General features: G+C 41.4%; 1 protein-coding gene and 1 pseudogene across 1 annotated transcript in view; both read right to left on the bottom strand.

The window, feature by feature from the left end:
* The window catches only part of LOC115149339 (calcium/calmodulin-dependent protein kinase type IV), a 29,907-nt gene extending 23,679 nt beyond the window's left edge, over nucleotides 1-6,228 (bottom strand). The window contains exons 1-2 of the mRNA XM_029692126.1: nucleotides 6,153-6,228; nucleotides 5,820-6,046 (exon numbers count right to left, since the gene is read on the bottom strand). Of these exons, the coding sequence (XP_029547986.1) occupies nucleotides 5,820-5,941 (122 nt within the window). The 5' untranslated portion in view covers nucleotides 5,942-6,046; nucleotides 6,153-6,228. The remainder of the gene's footprint in view (nucleotides 1-5,819; nucleotides 6,047-6,152) is intronic.
* A 2,572-nt stretch (nucleotides 6,229-8,800) lies between these two features.
* LOC115148337 (WD repeat-containing protein 36-like) overlaps nucleotides 8,801-20,226 on the bottom strand; it is a 33,451-nt pseudogene continuing 22,025 nt past the window's right edge.

Here is a 20,226-nt window from a genome sequence, read left to right as displayed (position 1 = left end):
GAAAAGACCCCTGATGGAATGTCTGATGGGTGTGTGTCAGAGCTGTGTGTAAGTTGACTATGCAAATAAATTGGGATTTTCAACATATTAATGTTTCTTATAAAAATAAGTGATGCAGTCAGTCTCTCCTCACCTCTTAGCCAAGAAAGACTGCCATGCATAGTATTTATATCAGCCCTCTAATTAAAATGAAGAGCAAGACGTGCCACTCTGTTCTGGGCCAGCTGCAGCTTAACTAGGTCTCTCCTTGCAGCACTCGACCACACGACTGGACAATAATCAAGATAAGACAAAACTATAGCCTGCAGAACTTGCTTTCTGGAATGCGATGTCAAAAAAGCAGAGCATCTCTTTAGTACGGACAGACCTGCCCAAATCTTTAAAACCATTGAATCTATATGTTTTGACCATGACAATTTACAATCTAAGGTAACACCAAGTAATTTAGTCTCCTGAACTTGTTCAACAGCAACACCATTCATTACCAGATTCATCTGAGGTCTACAACTTAGGGAATGATTTGTACCAAATACAATGCTCTTAGTTTTAGTTTATTACTGGCCACCCATTCCAAAACAGACTGCTACTCTTTGTTAAGGGTTCCAGTGACTTCATTAGCTGTGGTTGCTGATGTGTATATGGTTGAAGATTAGCATACATGGACACACATGCTTTGTTTAATGTCAATGGCAGGTCATTGGTAAAAATAGAAAAGAGTAGTGGGCCTAGAGAGCTGCCCTGCGGTACACCACACTTTACATGTTTGACATTAGAGAAGCTTCCATTAAAGAAAACCCTTTACATTCTATTAGATAGATAGCCTGAATCCGCAATATGGCAGAGGTTGAAAAGCCATAACACATACGTTTTCTCAACAACAGGTTATGGTCAAAAGTATCAAAGACTGCACAGAAATATCATTGATCTTGGCTTCATAATACAGTTTACTCTTCTTTTTGTTGAGTTTAATCACATAATTTCACCATTTGCAGTAAGTCAGCCAGACAGATCAAATGAATTATCTAAGTGAGTCTCAGAAATTGATCATACATGAATGTTATCTGATGTTAGTAAGTTATTGATTGCGTGAACTGTATTTTTAAGGCTACATATATTAATATGGGCTACCCTTTCTTGGGTAGCTTATCAGAGATAGACATAATAATGGAAAAGAGAAAACAAAGCAAGAAAAAATATATACATTCAGAAGTCCATTTATTAGTTGGTGTGTGTGTGTGCTGCGGGGTTGAAGCTACAAACCCATAAGCTTAGCACTCTCATCCCTTCCAGGCTTTTGGGAGGGAGGGTGGACAATGGGCCTGTCATAGTGGATGTAAGCAATGTCCCAACACGCTCTGGCAGCTTTCATGGCTGGGATAAGTTATTTCCTGTTCTGGCGCACAGCTTCAGGATAGTCCTCGTTGAGGAAGATATACATTCCTCTCCAGTTCTTTGCTCTTTCCAGAACAGCTACCTTGTCCTTGAACTTCAGGAACTTGACCACTATCGGCCTGGGCCTGTCACCTGGGCCGGTTTTCCAGTTCTGAGGGCGCACTCCATCACAATCTTCCTGTGATCCATCTTCAGTTTCTCTGAGATCATTTGCCTCACTTTGTCCTCAGACTCCATCCAGGTCTCATGTGGAGACTCTGCAATTCCGTCCACAACCATGTTTTTCGCCTTGATTGTCCCTCGAGATAATCAGATTTCTCTGTCATTGTTATCATGGATTCACATACAGAACTGATTTCCTCTCTCAATGACTTGCAGATTGCTGTCATCTTGCCGTCCTCTTGTTTAAACTCATCGAGCTGACCCTGGGAGAACTGCAAACTGTTCTTCAGGTTAGCTTAAAATATCCTTCACCTGTGATAGACAGACAACACTGTCCTCAATGGTAGTCCCACCAGCTTTGGTCTTTGCCATGTTAGTAATGTAGGTTACTCTGTTACCCTTCGCAGTTCCATACAACAACAAACAGCAGGGGTCTAGACAGCCACAAGCCCGGGACAATCCGCGGTCCCAGCTACAAAGGCTAACCAGTTCGCAGGCTGCGTTCAAGCCCTGAAGAAAACCCTGCTAGCTTGATAGGCTGCTAGCTAGCAGCTAGGCTAGCTGCTACACCAAACAACTCCTCAGACCCGGCCTTGGTTGGCAGGATCACTGGACAGATAGTAGCAGTCCCAGAAACTGATGCCAAGCGCATCACGGGATCCAAACTCAAAAGGTAGCTAGCAACTAAGAAACTTTTCAAGAAACTTTCAAAACTTTCCAAAACAACAAACCGATCTCTCCCTCATCCTGCTGAAAGGTGGATTTGGTTATTGTCTCACAGTGTCTGTTGGAAAGCAGACAGAACCAAGTTTTCCTCCAGGATTGTGCCTGTGCATAGCTCTTTTCCGTTTCTTTTTATCCTAAAAGACACCCTAGTCCTCGCAAATGACAATAATACCCATAACATGATGCAGCCACCACTATGCTTGAAAATATGAAGAGTGGTACTTACTGATGTGTTGGATTTGCCTCAAACATAACTCTTTGTAATCAGGACATTAAGTTAATTTCTTTGCCATATTTTGCATATGTTTACTTTAGTGCCTAAGTGCAAACAGGATGCAAGTTTTGGAAAATTGTTATTCTGTACAGGCTTCATTCTTTTCACTCTGTCACCATTGGCCTAATGGTGAAATCCCTGTCCGGTTTCCTTCCTCTCAGGCAACGGAGATAGGAAGGACACCTGTGTCTTTGTAGTGACTGGGTGTATTGATCATCCAAAGTGTAATTAATAACTTCACCACACTCAAAGGGATAGTCAATGTCTGCTTTTTTCAATCATCTACCAATAGGTGCTCTTCTTTGTAATGCATTGGAAAACCTCCCTGGTCATTGTGGTTAAATCTGTGTTTGAAATTCACTGCTCGACTGAGGGACCTTACAGATCATTGTATGTGTGGTGTACAGAGACGAGGTAGTCATTATAAAAATATTTTTAAACACTATTATTGCACACAGAGTGAGTCCATGCAACTTATATGACTTGTTAAGCACATTTTTACTCCTGAACGGATTTAGGCTTGCCATAACAAAGGGGTTGAATACTTGCTCACTCTCTTCTAATTTTTAATGAATTTGTACAAATGTCTAAAATCATAATTCCACCTTGACATTATGGGGTAATACATTTTAAATTCCCACTAACACAATAACATTTGGAAAAAGTCAAGGGGTGTGAATACTTTCTGAAGACACTGTGTAAACATTACATACAGTTGAAGTCGGAAGTTTACATATACTTAGGTTGGAGTCATTAAAACTCGTTTTTCAACCACTCCACAAATTTCTTGTTATAGTTTTGGCAAGTCGGTTAGGACATCTACTTTGTGCATGATACAAGTAATTATTCCAGCAATTGTTTACAGACAGATTATTTGTCACGTCCTGATCAGTAAAGGGGTATTTTGTTATTGTAGTTTGGTCAGGACGTGGCAGGGGGTGTTTGTTTAGAGTGTCTCGGGGTTTGTTGGTCTATGTGCTTATGTAAGAGGGGGTGTTTGTTTAGAGTGTCTCGGGGTTTGTTGGTCTATGTGCTTATGTAAGAGGGGTGTTTGTTTAGAGTGTTCCGGGGTTTTTGGTCTATGTTCTATGTTAGTGTATTTCTATGTTCAGTCTTTCTATTTTATATGTTTAGGGTTTGTTGATTGACCTTCAATTGGAGGCAGCTGTTCCTCGTTGCCTCTGATTGAAGGTCCTATGTATAGGGGTGTTTGTGCTATGGGGGTTTGTGGGTAGTTGTTTCCTGTTATGTGTCTGTGCACCTGACAGGACTGTTTAGTGTCGTTTGTTGTTTTGTATACGTGATTTGTTAGTTTTTTCCTTCTTTTAAGTTAATAAAGAAGATGAGTATCCACGTTCCCGCTGCACCTTGGTCCAATCCTTACGACGCCCGTTACATTATTTCACTTATAATTCACTGTATCACAATTCCAGTGGGTCAGAAGTTTACATACACTAAATTGACTGTGGCTTTAAACAGCTTGGAAAATTCCAGAAAAGAATGTCATGGCTTTAGAAGCTTCTAATTAACATCTGATAGGCTAATTGACATTTGAGTCAATTGGAGGTACTCCTGTGGATGTATTTCAAGGCCTACTTTCAAACTCAGTGCCTCTTTGCTTGACATCATGAGAAAATCAAAACAAATCAGCCAAGACCTCAGAAAAAAATTGCAGACCTCCACAAGTCTGGTTCATCCTTAGGAGCAATTTCCAAATGCCTGAAGGTACCACGTTCATCTGTACAAACAATAGTACACAAGTATAAACACCATGGGACCACGCAGCTGTCATACTGCTCAGGAAGGAGACGCGTTCTGTCTCCTAGAGATGAATGTACTTTGGTGCGAAAAGTGCAAATCACTCCCAGAACAACAGCAAAGGACCTTGTGAAGATGCTGGAGGAAACAGGTACAAAAGTACCTATATCAACAGTAAAACGAGTCCAATATCGACATAACCTGAAAGGCCACTCAGCAAGGAAGAAGCCACTGCTCCAAAACCGCCATAAAAAAGCCAGACTACGGTTTGCAACTGCACATGGGGACAAAGATCGCACTTTTTGGAGAAATGCCCTCTGGTCTGATGAAACAAAAATATAACTATTTGGCCATAATGACCATCGTTATGTTTGGAGGAAAAAGGGGGAGGCTTGCAAGCCGAAGAACACCATCCCAACCGTGAAGCACAGGGGTGGCAGCATCATGTTGTGGGGGTGATTTGATGCAGGAGGGACTGGTGCGCTTCATGAGGATGGAAAATGGAAATTATGTAGATATATTGAAGCAACATCTCAAGACATCAGTCAGGAAGTTAAAGCTTGGTCGCAAATGGGTCTTCCAAATGGAGAATGACACCAAACATACTTCCCAAAGTTGTGGCAAAATGGCTTAAGGACAACAAAGTCAAGGTATTGGAGTGGCCATCACAAAGCCCTGACCTCAATCCTGTAAAAAATGTGTGGGCAGATCTGAAAAAGCGTGTGCGAGTAAGGAGGCCTACAAACCTGACTCAGTTACACCAGCTCTGTCAGGAGGAATGGGCCAAAATTCACCCAACTTATTGTGGGAAGCTTGTGGGAGGCTACCTGAAACGTTTGACCCAAGTTAAACAATTTAAAGGCAATGCTACCAAATACTAATTGAGTGTATGTAAACTTCTTTCCCACTGGGAAAGTGATGAAATAAATAAAAGCTGAAATAAATCATTCTCTCATTTATTCTCACATTTCACATTCTTGAAATAAAGTGGTGATCCTAACTGACCTAAAACTGATTTTTTTACTACGATTAAATGTCAGAAATTGTGAAAAACTGAGTTTAAATGTATTTGGCTAAGGTGTATGTAAACTTCCAACTTCAACTGTACCTTTAATAACTTTGACAACTATTTGTCAATCCATTATTTAGATGACAATTACATGCATTGCTAGATTGTTGCTGTAGAATAATAGTTTCATTTAGCCAAAGCATCAGGGGATAAGCAGGAAATTGTGGTAACCCACTGCACTCTCTTTCTCCGGTGTGTATGTGAGAGAGAGAGAAAGAGAGAGAGGGGAGGAGGGAGGGAGAGTCAGTGTGTAGATGATATTTCATTGAAAACAACAAAATAGAGGTAATTCATTAGATGCAATACCATTTACCGTATCCTTAGATCACGTTTACTAAGTAGCCTAATACATTTTTAGAACTATAGATTAGACCATAAAACACTAGCAGTCAAAACATGAGAACCCTGAGTACAGTGCCCGTACAGAGATACGCTCACCGTCCCAATTCGGACTCCAACTCATAGTAGTCAGCCAGGGTCTCCTTCTTCGATCCATCTATCCAGTAGTCTGGAGCTGGGGATGCCCCTGCTCTGGACGAGGGTATAGTGACTTTACGCATCACCAGCTAGCCAGACGGATTCAAGTATCTTGACAGCTCTTCTCCCCTGCTGCGATTCGAGGCTTGACTCAGTTACAGTGGTGTGAAGAAAAGCGAATTTGGAACCTTCCAAAACAAACCCGTATGGAAGAATATAAACATCAGTTACAGTACTATTTGAAGGACTGGGTAACGTAGTGAATGAAATTGGTCCTAAATGCATATTACTCACAGCCGCCAGCCCGCTTCGCGACCATAATGCAAGTGTACTGGAAAGGCAAGTATACAGAGAGGAGTCTGCGTTTGAGGTTTCCACCGGGTCTTACTGTCGCCGGGTTAACATCAAAAACATTTTAGTTATCTTTACCTGAGGTCACAATCAAGTACATAATGTTTGTTACCATAATCATTGTGGTGCTTTTTATGTCACACAAATACCATTTTAACTATGTAATTATATCGTCATTATTTCCACAAAAATGTGTATATTGTGAGAGGGCCAAATAATTATTTTTAAAATACAGATTTTCCAGCTGTACAATAAACAGGAAATATTTGAATTTGTCTTTTTAAAATAATTAATACTGACAAATAACAGAAATGCTCAGTAAATAACATTCTTATCTTTCAATGATAACACTTCCATATTTGTCAAAGATGCAAGACATCTGAGTAAGATGTACGTACAGTGCCTTCAGAAAGTATTCATACACCTAGACTTATTCCACATGTTGTTACAGCCGGAATTTAAAATAGATTAATACAAATAAAAACATCTCATCCATCTACACACAATACCCCATAATGACAAAGTGAAAACATGTTTTTTGAAATGTTTGCACATTTATTGAAAATGAAATATATCTAACTAATATAAGTATTCACACCCCTGAGGCAATACATGTTAGAATCACCTACAACTGTGCGTCTTTCTGGGTAAGTCTAAGAGCTTTGCACATCTGGTTTGTACAACATGTTCAATTCGTCAATCTCTGTCAAGTTGGTTGTTGATCGTTGCTAGATAGCAATTTTCGAGTCTTGCCATAGATTTTCAAGCTGATTTAAGTCCAAACTGTAACTAGGCCACTCAGGAATATTTAATGTAGCCTTGGCAAGCAACTATTTGGACTTGTGTTTTAGGTTATTGTCCTGCTGAAAAGTGAATGTCTGTGTCTTTTGGAAAGCAGACAGAACCAAGTTTTCTAGGATTTTGCCTGTGCTTAGCTCCATTGTTTATTTTTTATCCTAAAAAAACTCTGTAGCCCTTGCCGATAGCAAGCATACCCATAACATGATGCAGCCACCACCACGCTTGAACAAAATGAAGAGTGGTAATCAGTGATGTGTTGGATTTGCCCCAAATAGAAGGATTTGTATTCAAGGACATAAAGTACATTTCTTTGCCAATTTTTTAGCAGTTTTACTTTAGTGCCTAAATGCAAACAGGATGCATGTTTTGGAATATTGATATTCTGTACAGGCTTACTTATTTTCACTCTGTCATTTTGGTTAGTATTGTGGAGTAACTACAATGTTGCTGATCCATCCTGTTTTCTCATATCATAGCAATTCAACTCTGTTTTAAAGTCATCATTGGCGTCATCATGAAATTCCTGAGCCGTTTCCTTCCTCTCCGGGAACTGAGTTAGGATGGACACCTGTATCTTTGTAGTGACTGGGTGTATTGATACCACAGGAGGTTGGTGGTACCTTAATTGGGGAGAATGGGCTCGTGGTGATGAGTGGAGCGGAATGGTAACAAATACATCAAACACAGTTCCCAGGTCTTTGATGCCGTTCCATTTGCTCTGTTCCGGCCATTATTAATAAATGCTTTCTTCATTTTTACCCATCTGCCAATAGGTGCCCTTCCTTGCAAGGCATTGGAAAACCTTGCTGGTCTTTGTGGTTGAATCGGTGTTTAAAATTCACTGCTCAACTGAGGGACCTTTTAGATAATTGTGTGTGGGGTATAGAAATGAGGTAGTCATTCAAAAAATACCATCATTGCACACAGAGAAATCCATTCAACTTGTGAATCACATTTTTACTCCTGAACATATTTAGGCTTGCCATAACAAAGGGGTTGAACACTTATTGACTCAAGACATTTCAGCTTTTCATTTTTAATTAATTTGTAAAAATGTCTAAAAACATAATTCTACATTATGGGGTATTGTGTGTAGGGCAATGGAAATGTCATGTAATACATAAAATAATAGTTAACTGTTTTATCTTCCTTACCCTCAAAACACATTCAAATGAAGGGCTTGTCTAACCCTCTGTCCCAAGCCCAAACCCTGCATAGCTGGTCATCCTCTAGGACTCCAGCAAAGCTTAGCTACAGAGGGGGACACAGACACCATCTGATCCACTACCTGCTCTGTCGTTGTGAGACAAAAACTATAATCCCCAACAGGACTGTGAAAATATATTGATGTATCCGAGTTGTCTATGGAGTACAGTACATGTACACATCTATTTTGTCCTCTGTATAATCCTCATTACTATGCTGTGTACCATCGAGACAGCAGGGAACGTCTTAAAATGTGGTAACTCATGCTGAACCAATGAACATCAAATTGTATTAGGGTAAGAACGTAAAGTGAAAACAATCTGGAGTAATACAATAACAATCATGTCTATTTTAAAAAAGGTAGTTACATCAGGTTTTGGTCAATCACGGTTTCATTGAACATCATACGTGTTAGACAAAAGCATTAGAGCACATAATATATAATATAAAATGTGGCCAACTTCTCTTGCATCAAGTGTGAAACTATAGTTCACAATGCTGTATAGAGATGTATACATAGATCGGTGTGAAAAACCACATAAATAAAATAAAAATGAAAGAGGGTTGGTTGGGAGAGGCACACTTCAAAGCAGTGCACTCTTGGTGTATGACAGCAAACACAGACTCTGATTGAAAAGTGTCTGCATGGATGTCCACATCTCCTCCAGTTTCTCAGATACTCTATATGCCTCCTCCATGAGCTCTGGTTCCTGGGTGATCAGTCTGAGATGCAGCTAGAGAGAGAGAGCGAGAGAGAGAGAAACTATACGGAGTTAGTGAAGGAAACTCAGAAGTAAGACAAACCATACAGGAAATACACACGTTATGAACCTTTGAAACAAAGTGTGTCTGTGGTGCTGTGAAGTCAAAAACACATTGTTCATGTTCTGTAAAGATACAATTTGAATTCAGGTACTCAACAAAACTGAGCTTAGTTTAAGAGTGAAACAACAGAACTACATATCAAGTCGAACATGTTTTCTTAATAAAACATTTCATTTTTATTTGACTTCTAGAGATGTGGTCATTGGTTTTGATTGAATTGTGTATCACATTATATATATATATTTTTTTACAGTTCTGTACCGCTTTTTAATGTATTTCCAATGTTCTGACTCCATCTGCTGGTTGCCGATGTAAGTGGGTTACAGTCAACGCAACAGAAAATAGATTTCCCTCTTCCTCTAGTGACATCGTTGATATCATTAAGCTGCTATTATTCATGTGTAGTGACGCTATAATTACTGGAGTAATAACATCATTGAACTCATGTGTAACAATAAAAACTCAACATGTCAATTAAATCAATAACAACAGTGTTATAACACAGATAACAGCAGGTTGTTAACATGGCTACAGTGTTGGTGACTAGAATATTGATGTGGTTACCTTTAGGAAGAGTGCCAGGTAGGCCTGTGCCAGATCAAAGTCCCTCTTGGAGTTAAGCATGTTGGCCATCATCTTCAGAAAGTCTTGTAAGACGGAGACATCTCCACCCATATCAGGGGCCAGACCTCGAAGCTCAGCATCAATACCAGACAGACCCATCTCTTTCAGCATCCCCACAGGGCCATCATCTGGAAGAAACAATGAGGATAGATTATGACTCATTGTATTGACCTGAGGTATCAGCAGAGTAAGTGTGCCAAAACATCCTCTAGTTACTACACATGCTAATAACTTGACATCGGATTTAGCAGTAGGTTCAAGTATTGAGATTCTAAAAGACATTTTTCAGTTTTTATGGCCTTAGAGGTGATTTGGGGTGAGAGGAATGTCTATGCTTGCAAGAGGTGCGTGAATAATTGCTCGCGAAGTGATATTCAGACTTGCAAGACGTTTGATTGATTTTGTCATCAAAAAATAAATACATATATAGACACTGAATAAAGATTTAAAACGTGACCGGGATTGCACAATAAAGTTGGGGACTTATTTCCATTGTGGTCCCTATTTTTTTTTTACATAAATACATATACAATTACTGTGAGTAGTTGCTAGCTAAGTGAGATTCAAACATACATTTGTTGCATAGTGTGGCAGATTCTAGCTGTTGGTTAGAAAGCAGACTTCTGTGCCAGGACTCCAAAATTCAGAATATTTGACTGTGGAAAAAGTAAACAAAATACACATTATGAACCCAAATAACATACAATACTCAGATTTGCTACACACATATATCTTGTCTCAATTTTCTAACATCTGTGGCATTGGCTCACAGGCGAACAGGCAAGGGAATAACACAAATATTGCTAGAACCTATTTCTTGAATTCTAAATATCAGACATTTGAAAGTTCTAGTTTTGACCTTCATAATACCTCTGATGTCAGTAACTTTATAAGCACTAATTATGGTCAATTTAGACTGAGAATAGTGTCTAGTTATGGTAAGGGGTGAAGTAAGTATAGCCAGTTATAATTGTAACGGTTTAGCAGATTATAAAAAAATATCAGTCTTTACGTGGCTAAAAGAAAAGGAATATAACATATACTGTTTACAGGAAACTCACTCTACATCCTTAGATGAAGTTCTGTGGAAAAAGGAATGGGGTGGTGAAATAATTTTCTGTCATGGACAAAGGAACTCAAAGGTTGTGATGATATTAATTAACAAAAATGTAAATCTGAATGTGCAAATAGTCAGGAATGATTTGCAGGGAAGGTGGATCCTTTTGAATATGAAAGCGGACGAAAAAGAGATTTGGCTCATTAATCTATATGGTCCAAATCAGGCTGATCCACACTTCTTTGAAAATATTTATACCAATTTATTGAACTTACAGGTAACAAATGATCTAATCATTATGGTAGGAGACTACAACAGTGTTAAGTACCTCAATGGACCGTAAAGGTAATCACTCTACAAACTATCATCACCGTGCCCTTAGGGAAATCACAAATATTATGGACACATTAGAAATAGTGGATATTTGGAGACCAGAAAACCCCAACCTAGTGAGATATACATGGAGGAGACTTAATCAAGCTAGTCATCTTTACTACTTTGTCTCCTTCTCTCATGCATCAAAGGTTAAAAAAGTTTTAATAGGAGACAGAATGCGATCATCATCTAATTGGCATTCACATAACTCTTTTATAGATTTTCCACGTGGACGGGGATTTTGGAAATGTAATCAAAGTTTACTGGAGGACAACTTATATTTAACTAAGACAAAATCATTTATAACCACATTTTTCCAGTATAATATAGGTGCAGCAAGTCCCCTTATTGTTTGGGATACCTTTAAATGTACCTTCAGGGGTCATTCAATTCAATATTCATCAATAATAAAAAAGCAGTTTCTGGCTAAAGAGAAGACTAACAGAAGACTACCGATTCCATTCCATGGTATGAGTTGATATATAAAACAACGCAATATTCAAGACTTCGTGCTTTTCAGCTAAAATTATTATATAGAATTCTTGCCACCAACAAAATGTTGAATATTTTGGCCATAAAATCATCGAAGCTCTACAGATTTTGTTGTGAGGATACAGAATCAATAGACCATTTATTTTGGTATTGCCCTCAGGTAGCCTGTTTCTGGTCTCAGGTTCAGGAATGGCTGAAAATGCATAGCATTGATCTTAAACTGACCCTAGAAATAGTACTGTTAGGAGATCTGGAGAGACCGGGTCAGTCAATTACTAATACTCTTAGTAAAAGTATTTATCTTCAACTTGCAATCTGTGGATTCTATTTGATTAGATAGATTGAAATTGTATGTTAAACATCACAGCATAGTTGAAAGATATGTGTTGTGTAGAAACCCGAAGTGGGTGGCCAGCAGAGATAGATGGGATGGGCTAAGGGAAGCTGAGGGTTGGTATGTGGAATTGGAGACAAGTGGGAGTGGAGTTGCTGTGTGAGAGATAGAATGATGGTCAAAGATAAAGTAAAAAATAAAAAAAAGTCAAAATAAAACATAATAAAAAGTACATTTGAATGACACTAAGTGGCAGTGTTTTTATAACTAATGCCGGTTTGCCTGAGGCTGATGCCGTGCAGGTGTTTGTACACATGCATATACACACACTCTCATTCAAATAAACACATACAAGAACACACACATACATGTAATAGTGCCAGACATGCACACAAACATATACAGTTGGCATTGCTGTTAGGATTTTAGTTGTCCTTGATGTCCTGTTTTAAATGTATTCTTTTTTTTTTTAAATGTTTGCATTATTTTCTTCTGTCTTTCCCTTTTATCTCTTTAGTTCATTCTCTTGGTTGTTGGTGCATTGGGGGGTTCTTGGCGGTGGGGAATGGAATTAATTGTATTTTATATATTTTTTTTTTCTTCCTGGGAGGGGACTGTGGGAGGGGTCTCGAATTGTTGAGGGACAGCTACTGGGGAACTGTGGGGGGGATCTTGGAGGGGTCGGGTTTACGTTTTTTGGCCTGGTGGTAGATCGGTCAACATGTCCTTGAGCAGGGCATTGACCCTGGATGCTTGTGTGTGTCGCTCTGAATGGGAATCTGTTGGATGACTGGTATGATGTAGTTGTTGAGCGGCTTCACTGCAAGTACACTGCTCAAAACAATAAAGGGAACACTTAAACAACACAATGTAACTCCAAGTCAATCACACTTCTGTGAAATCAAACTGTCCACTTAGGAAGCAACACTGATTGACAATAAATGTCACATGCTGTTGTGCAAATGGAATAGACAACAGGTGGAAATTATAGGCAATTAGCAAGACACCCCCAATAAAGGAGTGGTTCTGCAGGTGGTGACCACAGACCACTTCTCAGTTCCTATGCTTCCTGGCTGATGTTTTGGTCACTTTTGAATGCTGGCGGTGCTTTCACTCTAGTGGTAGCATGAGATGGAGTCTACAACCCACACAAGTGGCTCAGGTAGTGCAGCTCATCCAGGATGGCACATCAATGCGAGCTGTGGCAAGAAGGTTTGCTATGTCTGTCAGCGTAGTGTCCAGAGCATGGAGGCGCTACCAGGAGACAGGCCAGTACATCAGGAGACGTGGAGGAGGCCGTAGGAGGGCAACAACCCAGCAGCAGGACCGCTACCTCTGCCTTTGTGCAAGGAGGAGCAGGAGGAGCACTGCCAGAGCCCTGCAAAAAGACCTCCAGCAGGCCACAAATGTGCATGCGTCTGCTCAAACGGTCAGAAACAGACTCCATGAGGGTGGTATGAGGGCCCGACATCCACAGGTGGGGGTTGTGCTTACATCCCAACACCGTGCAGGACGTTTGGCATTTGCCAGAGAACACCAAGATTGGCAAATTTGCCACTGGCGCCCTGTGCTCTTCACAGATGAAAGCAGGTTCACACTGAGCACATGTGACAGACGTGACAGAGTCTGGAGACGCCGTGGAGAACGTTCTGCTGCCTGCGGTGGGTCAGTCATGGTGTGGGGTGGCCTTTCTTTGGGGGGCCGCACAGCCCTCCATGTGCTCGCCAGAGGTAGCCTGACTGCCATTAGGTACCGAGATGAGATCCTCAGACCCCTTATGAGACCATATGCTGGTGCGGTTGGCCCTGGGTTCCTCCTAATGCAAGACAATGCTAGACCTCATGTGGCTGGAGTGTGTCAGCAGTTCCTGCAAGAGGAAGGCATTGATGCTATGGACTGGCCCGCCTGTTCCCCAGACCTGAATCCAATTGAGCACATCTGGGACATCATGTCTCGCTCCATCCACCAACGCCACGTTGCACCACAGACTGTCCAGTAGTTGGCGGATGCTTTAGTCCAGGTCTGGGAGGAGATCCCTCAGGAGACCATCCGCCACCTCATCAGGAGCATGCCCAGGCGTTGTAGGGAGGTCATACAGGCACGTGGAGGCCACACACACTACTGAGCCTCATTTTGACTTGTTTTAAGGACATTACATCAAAGTTGGATCAGCCTGTAGTGTGGTTTTCTACTTTCATTTTGAGTGTGACTCCAAATCCAGACCTCCATGGTTTGATAAATTGGATTTCCATTGATTATTTTTGTTGTCAGCATATTCAACTATGTAAAGAAAAAAGTATTTAATAAGATTATTTCATTCATTCAGATCTAGGATGTGTTATTTTAGTGTTCCCTTTATTTTTTTGAGCAGTATATATTGTATGTTTCAAATATTCAATAAAAATAATAAAAAAACATACAGTAATATGAAGAGCAAACAATCTTTCTTAACTTATACAGTGTTACAATGTTTTATTTCCATACACAGTATTGTGATTTTAGGGTCTTTTCATAGAGTTCTGTTAATTATCAGTGGCCAACTTCTCTCACCTGTTCTTGCTGTTTGGAGCCTTCAGAAGGGGCAAACTGTGGTATCAATCCTGGAATGGTGTGCATGAAGAAGGGAGCAGCCTTCGGAACCTTGGGGGGCTCCTTGGGTTTGTTCCTTTTCTATATAAGAACAGGGAAAACAACAATCTAATTTTAGTCCCCCCCAAAAAAGATGAGTAGAGTGGTCTATATTATGAAGAGATGACAACGGCATTACAGAACAATTGCTACACGTGTTGTCTGTCATTGTGCATGTGTAAGGAGACGATGCCTTGGATTTAGCTCAGAAAGCTAAGACAGCCGTGAGTCGCACAGACAAACAGGGCTTAATACCCTGTCGGTGACACGTTTTTCTCCACAGACAACCACCAGTGACATGCTCACCTTGATGATGTCGAGGTGGAGCAGGTTCTTCCAGCGAGAGTCAGGCAGCAGAGAGAGAGTGACCAGCTGCTGGTCCAGTTGCTCTGGAGACTCATAGTCTATCACCTCAGAGTTGAGATCACCCTCTTCCTCTCCCTCTTCATCTGCAGAAAAACAAAACAACCTAAAAATACAACCTGACACCATCAAATGTCATGAAATATTGTTCTAGTTCTTGAGAGGTAATTTCAAAAATTGTGTTTGAATGTACTTTGGCACACTGATTATGGCACAGTATTGTTTTCCTCCATAAATATTGTGGTGGAACATTCTATTCAACTGAGAGAGACTTGGTCATTTCTTCAAACAATCTTTATTCAATATCGAAATAATGAAACCGTCGACTCAACTGTCTTGACTGTTGGGCCGAGAGCCTACCCTTTTACAGACCATGCTGTTCCTTATATACCTGATACCAAGATTGCTCAGTCATAGCTGGTTCAACCCCCCGCCCCGTATAGATTGGGGGCACCATAACCCACTTTGGGTTCATCCTCTGGTCATCTGCCTCTGCTGTTGTCTCCCAGATGACAGGATAATTAGGAATACTGAGGCCTTTGTTCTGTTCCTCCAGGCTCTCTCGGTGACACCCACCACATCTGATCTATGGAATGCCAGCTGTAGGTTTTTTATCACCAAGCCATCGCTTAATCAGTTGCCAGCCCAAGCTCCATAAAGACTTCTCTCAGTTAACTCAGAAAGAAGAGAGAGAGTCCTAAGTACCTTACTCTATTAAATAAAACAACCATTTGGTGCATAAATATAACATCAACTTGTAATCCTGCTACCACAATATCTAGTCAAAAGGATTGTTACAAGTACCTATAAAATCATGGACACACTTCCTCCATATTGAATATCTTTCATTATCAATGCTTGAATAACTGGCTGATACCACTGTTACATGTGCCAGTCCAGATGGTGTGGGGGCTTTCTGGCCCCTGTGCTGGGTACAGAGTAAGTGCTGCATGAGCTCACAGTGGCTGTTCAGTAGCTACCTTGGTTGGGACAGGTTCCTGGCAGCATGATCACAGTGGGCTCGTAGTCTGAAGGCAGAGGGCGCAGTGATACCATACTGCACAGCGTGTTGTTGGACCTGGAAACACACAACATGGAATAGTCACTCAACATGGAATACTCAAGAATAATAGTAAATATTACTAACCTACTTGATTTTAATAACACTGAATTGTACTACTGAATACTACCAATAACTTCTCATACTGCTACAGCATGTTCTCCAACACATATCTTTTGAGATATCAAATTGACAATATTAACACTAATTTGCTGAGTCACATTTGTTTAAAAGACTTAGTTAATCAAGATGTTTCCTTTATCAGCTAATTCTTGTTTGCAGTTTAAATAAGTCGAGATGTGATAAGATGAGTGTCTATATGAGTGTGAACATCAAATCTGCAGGTTCCCTAATAATGCCATAACCTGAGAATGATTTTGACTCCCACACCCCATCTTTCCTTGATGTGGTGGTGACTCTTACCATAAGTATATCCCCAAGCTGTCAACATGGGAGGAGGCCAGAAAGTCCCCAGTTGGTGACATGGTGAGACTGACCGCAGCAGAGTCTACCAAGAAGCAGTCCACCAGGCTAAGAAAAAAAAGAAGAGAAATCAAGTCAATGACTGACGGCTGAGAGGGAGTTTCCACTGGAAAGTACTTGAAAGCGATTACATTAATTGATACTCAATTTATGATAAAGTGAAACAAAGATGGCCTGAGAAATCTTTGGACAAAGGTCATCTCATCGATCTCAGTTTGTGGGGAGAGGAAATGACAAGGCAGGGCTGGTGACATCACAGGTGTGAGAATGGTCAAGGACCGAGAAACATCAGTAAAGTGTAAGGGCCCGGTCCAGAAACAAACCCTATCCCCTACCCCCAACCCTCTATCCCCTACCCTCAATCCCCTACCCTCAACCCTCTATCCCCTACCCTCAATCCCCTACCCTCAATCCTCTATCCCCTACCCTCAACCCCCTACCCTCAACCCTCTACCCCCTACCCTCAATCCCCTACCCTCTATCCCCTACCCTCAATCCCCTACCCTCAACCCTCAACCCCCTACCCCCAATTAGGGACATGCTAAACTACTCCAGAAGTGACAGGGATGGTCTTACCAGCCGGAGGGGAGGTCCCATGTCCTGATGGTACAGTCCATGGCTGCCGTTATCAACCAGCGCCCGTCTGGGCTGAAAGCCTGAGGAGTATCATCAGACAAGAACAAATATTTGCGGGAAAGAGTGAGAAAAGGCAAGAAAAGACTGCAATCAGACACTAGTCTACTGCTATGCAATGACCAAGTGAAACAAATCAGTGTATAAAGTTAAAGGAATAGTGCTGTCAATTAAGCCCTTTATCTCCTTCCCCAGCAACAGATGAATACCATTTTTCTGTCTCGGAGTTCATTATGAAGAAAGTTCGATGTAGTTTCGTGAGCCAACGCTAACCAGAAGTCATTGCGCTAATGCTAGTTAGCAAAGGCTTGCAAAACTACCGCTAACTTCCTTCATACTGGACACAGACATAAATCAAATCTTATTTGTCACATACGCCATGCCAAATCTTTTCAGTCCCCTGAGGGGGAAAAGGTATTGTCGTGCCCTCTTCACAACTGTCTTGGTATGTTTGGACCATGATAGTTCGTTGGTGATGTGGACACCAAGGAACTTGAAATTCTCGACCCGCTTCCTAGGTTTGAACTTCCAGATCTTGACCAGTTTGTCAGCTCCGGCACTGATGATCAGCTGATTAAGTCCATCCACGGAAACGCCACGCACCGGCCCCTTGTGAGCTACAGAGTCAAAGATAGGACAAATTAAGCTGAATCTATATCAGAAATCATGAGATAAATATACACAAGCAATTGTCTTTACGGGGGTACTTACCCTTGTCCTCTCCATATTGACCTCTATGCATGCTGGACTGCATGTTGTAAACGTCAATGTGTCCAGATGAGAGTCCTACCACTACAAAGTTACCACATGATGTGATACCTACTGCCTGAGGGGAGAAAACACAGCTTTTAACAACATAACTAGCGTGTATATTATGTTTGTTTCTGTGTAATAAACTATTAAGGTAGACGTCTTATTGATTGATCTTTATCAAATGATTTGGGTTCATTGTACACTAAAACAAACTGTACATGACCAGTAATGTATTTAGCTACCATAGCGTGGACGTTGAGAGCACGGTTCTTATTGAAGCATTGGGGTTCCAGCCTGTGTGCTCCCATGCTGCCCTTCTGATAGTTCCAGGTGTTCGTCATGAGGTACCCTCTGTGACATGCTACTATACTGTCCCAATCACTCTGACGGGCAATCTCTACATCACACATAGAATCAGAGAAAATATCAACGTTTTCAAAGAATTAACCACATTCAATGATAAAAGGTTCCACATAAATACAGACTAGTTGAGTATTTTTATCTCATGAAGGTAATTGCAGTTTTGAAATATTCAAGTTGCTAAACTTTTTTTGTTGTTGTTGCTAAACATACCTGAGGCGAAAATGGTGATGGCGGGAAGCTTCAGTTCGTCATACCTCAAGCTTTTCTTTTTGGATTTCTTCTTGTTGCTGGAACCTAGTTAAGCTAATTGGTTTATTTTCTAGCTAATTGGTTTATTTTCATGAAGAATACAAGAAACAAGGATTTATGCATGTAAACAAATAGTATTGAAATTACCATCTCGTTGTCCATAACAGCCATCGTTCCGCAAAAGAGAAAATAAATCGTACCATGTCCTAAACTGTTGAATCTCTCATGAACAGTGGAGAACGACTGCAGAGTACCATCTTGACCTTAGAAAAAGAGTACAGCGGATTAGGGAGAAATCTAATAGTTTTACTAGAAACTCATAGATGCCTTATATAACTGGCTGATACATTTTAGTCATTTAGCAGACGCTCTTATCCAGAGCGACTTACAGCAAGTAGTGAGTGCACCTATTTTCATACTTTTTTCTGTACTGGTCCCCAGTGGAAATCAAACCCACAACCCTGACGTTGCAAGCACCATGCTCTACCAACTGAGCCACATGAGACAGCAAGTCACACATACCAGCACTGAGAATGTGATGCCCGTTCAGGCCATGGTGCTGGACCTTAGTGGGCGGGGCGCAATGTGCCAGACAACTCCTGAGTAGACGGCCTCCTCAGCCCGCCGTGTCGAAGATCAACACCTGCGGAATAGGACTTTGATCATTCAAAACTCAACGGTCAAACATATTAATTCTTCATAACCCTATTGTATGTTGGTACTGGATTGTGTTAGCAGTGCTGAATTTGCAACTAGTGATGTCCAAATAAAAGCTTTAAGCTCTGTAGGTAAAAACTGTGTATTGAGACATGTCTCAAAAAAAGGACAGTTGTTTACAGCAATTTAACACTGATGCCCTCTAAGTACCACTAACCTGAATGCTGTTATCAGCCCCATTGGTGATGAGAAGAGGCTCGCCATGGAGGAATGTTAGTCCAGCGACAGCTGTGTTGTGGGCATCTTTCATTTGACACACAAGCTTTTTCTCCTCTAGATCCCACAGTCCAATATGTCCGACAGGACTACCAGCCGCCAGAAATATTACACTGTGTATAAAACATTATGAACACCTGTAACGATCGTCGTAGAGAGGTGACCAAGATGCAGCGTGGCACGTGTTCATGATTATTTATTTAAATCAAACAAACACTCGAACAAAAATAACAAAGGGAAACGAAAGCGCACAGTTCTGTCAGGTACAGAAACACAAAACAAAAAACTACCCACCAACACAGGTGGGAAAAGGCTGCCTAAGTATGGTTCCCAATCAGAGACAACGATAGATAGCTGCCTCTGAATGGAAACCATACCTGGCCAAAACATAGAAATAGAATGCCCACCCCACACCCTGACCTAACAAAATAGAGAAATAAACCGTCTCTCTCAGGTCAGGGCATGACAGTACCACCCCCCCCCCCCCAAAGGTGCAAACCTGAACCTATAGGGGAGGGTCCGGGTGGGCATCTATTCTTGGCGGCGGCTCTGGTTTGGGGCGTAGCCCCCACTCCGCCCGGTTCTGTGTCACCGGAGGAACCAGACCGTGGATCGCCGCTGAAGACTCTGGGCTGCAGGCCACCGCTGGAGACTCTGGGCTGCAGGCCATCTCAGGAGGTTCCCGGGTTGCAGGCCGTATCAGGAGGTTCCGGGCTGCAGGCCGTCTCAGGAGGTTCCGTACTGGGGACCGTCGCTACAGGCTCCATGGCATGGATCATCACTGCAGGCTCCGCGCCATGGATCACCACTGGAGGCTTTGTGCCATGGATCATCACTG

Source organism: Salmo trutta, chromosome 15 (genome assembly GCF_901001165.1).
Source record: "Salmo trutta chromosome 15, fSalTru1.1, whole genome shotgun sequence".
NCBI lineage: Eukaryota > Metazoa > Chordata > Actinopteri > Salmoniformes > Salmonidae > Salmo > Salmo trutta.
Note: the sequence above shows the minus strand (reverse complement) of the source record. Positions and strands in the feature narration are given on the sequence as shown.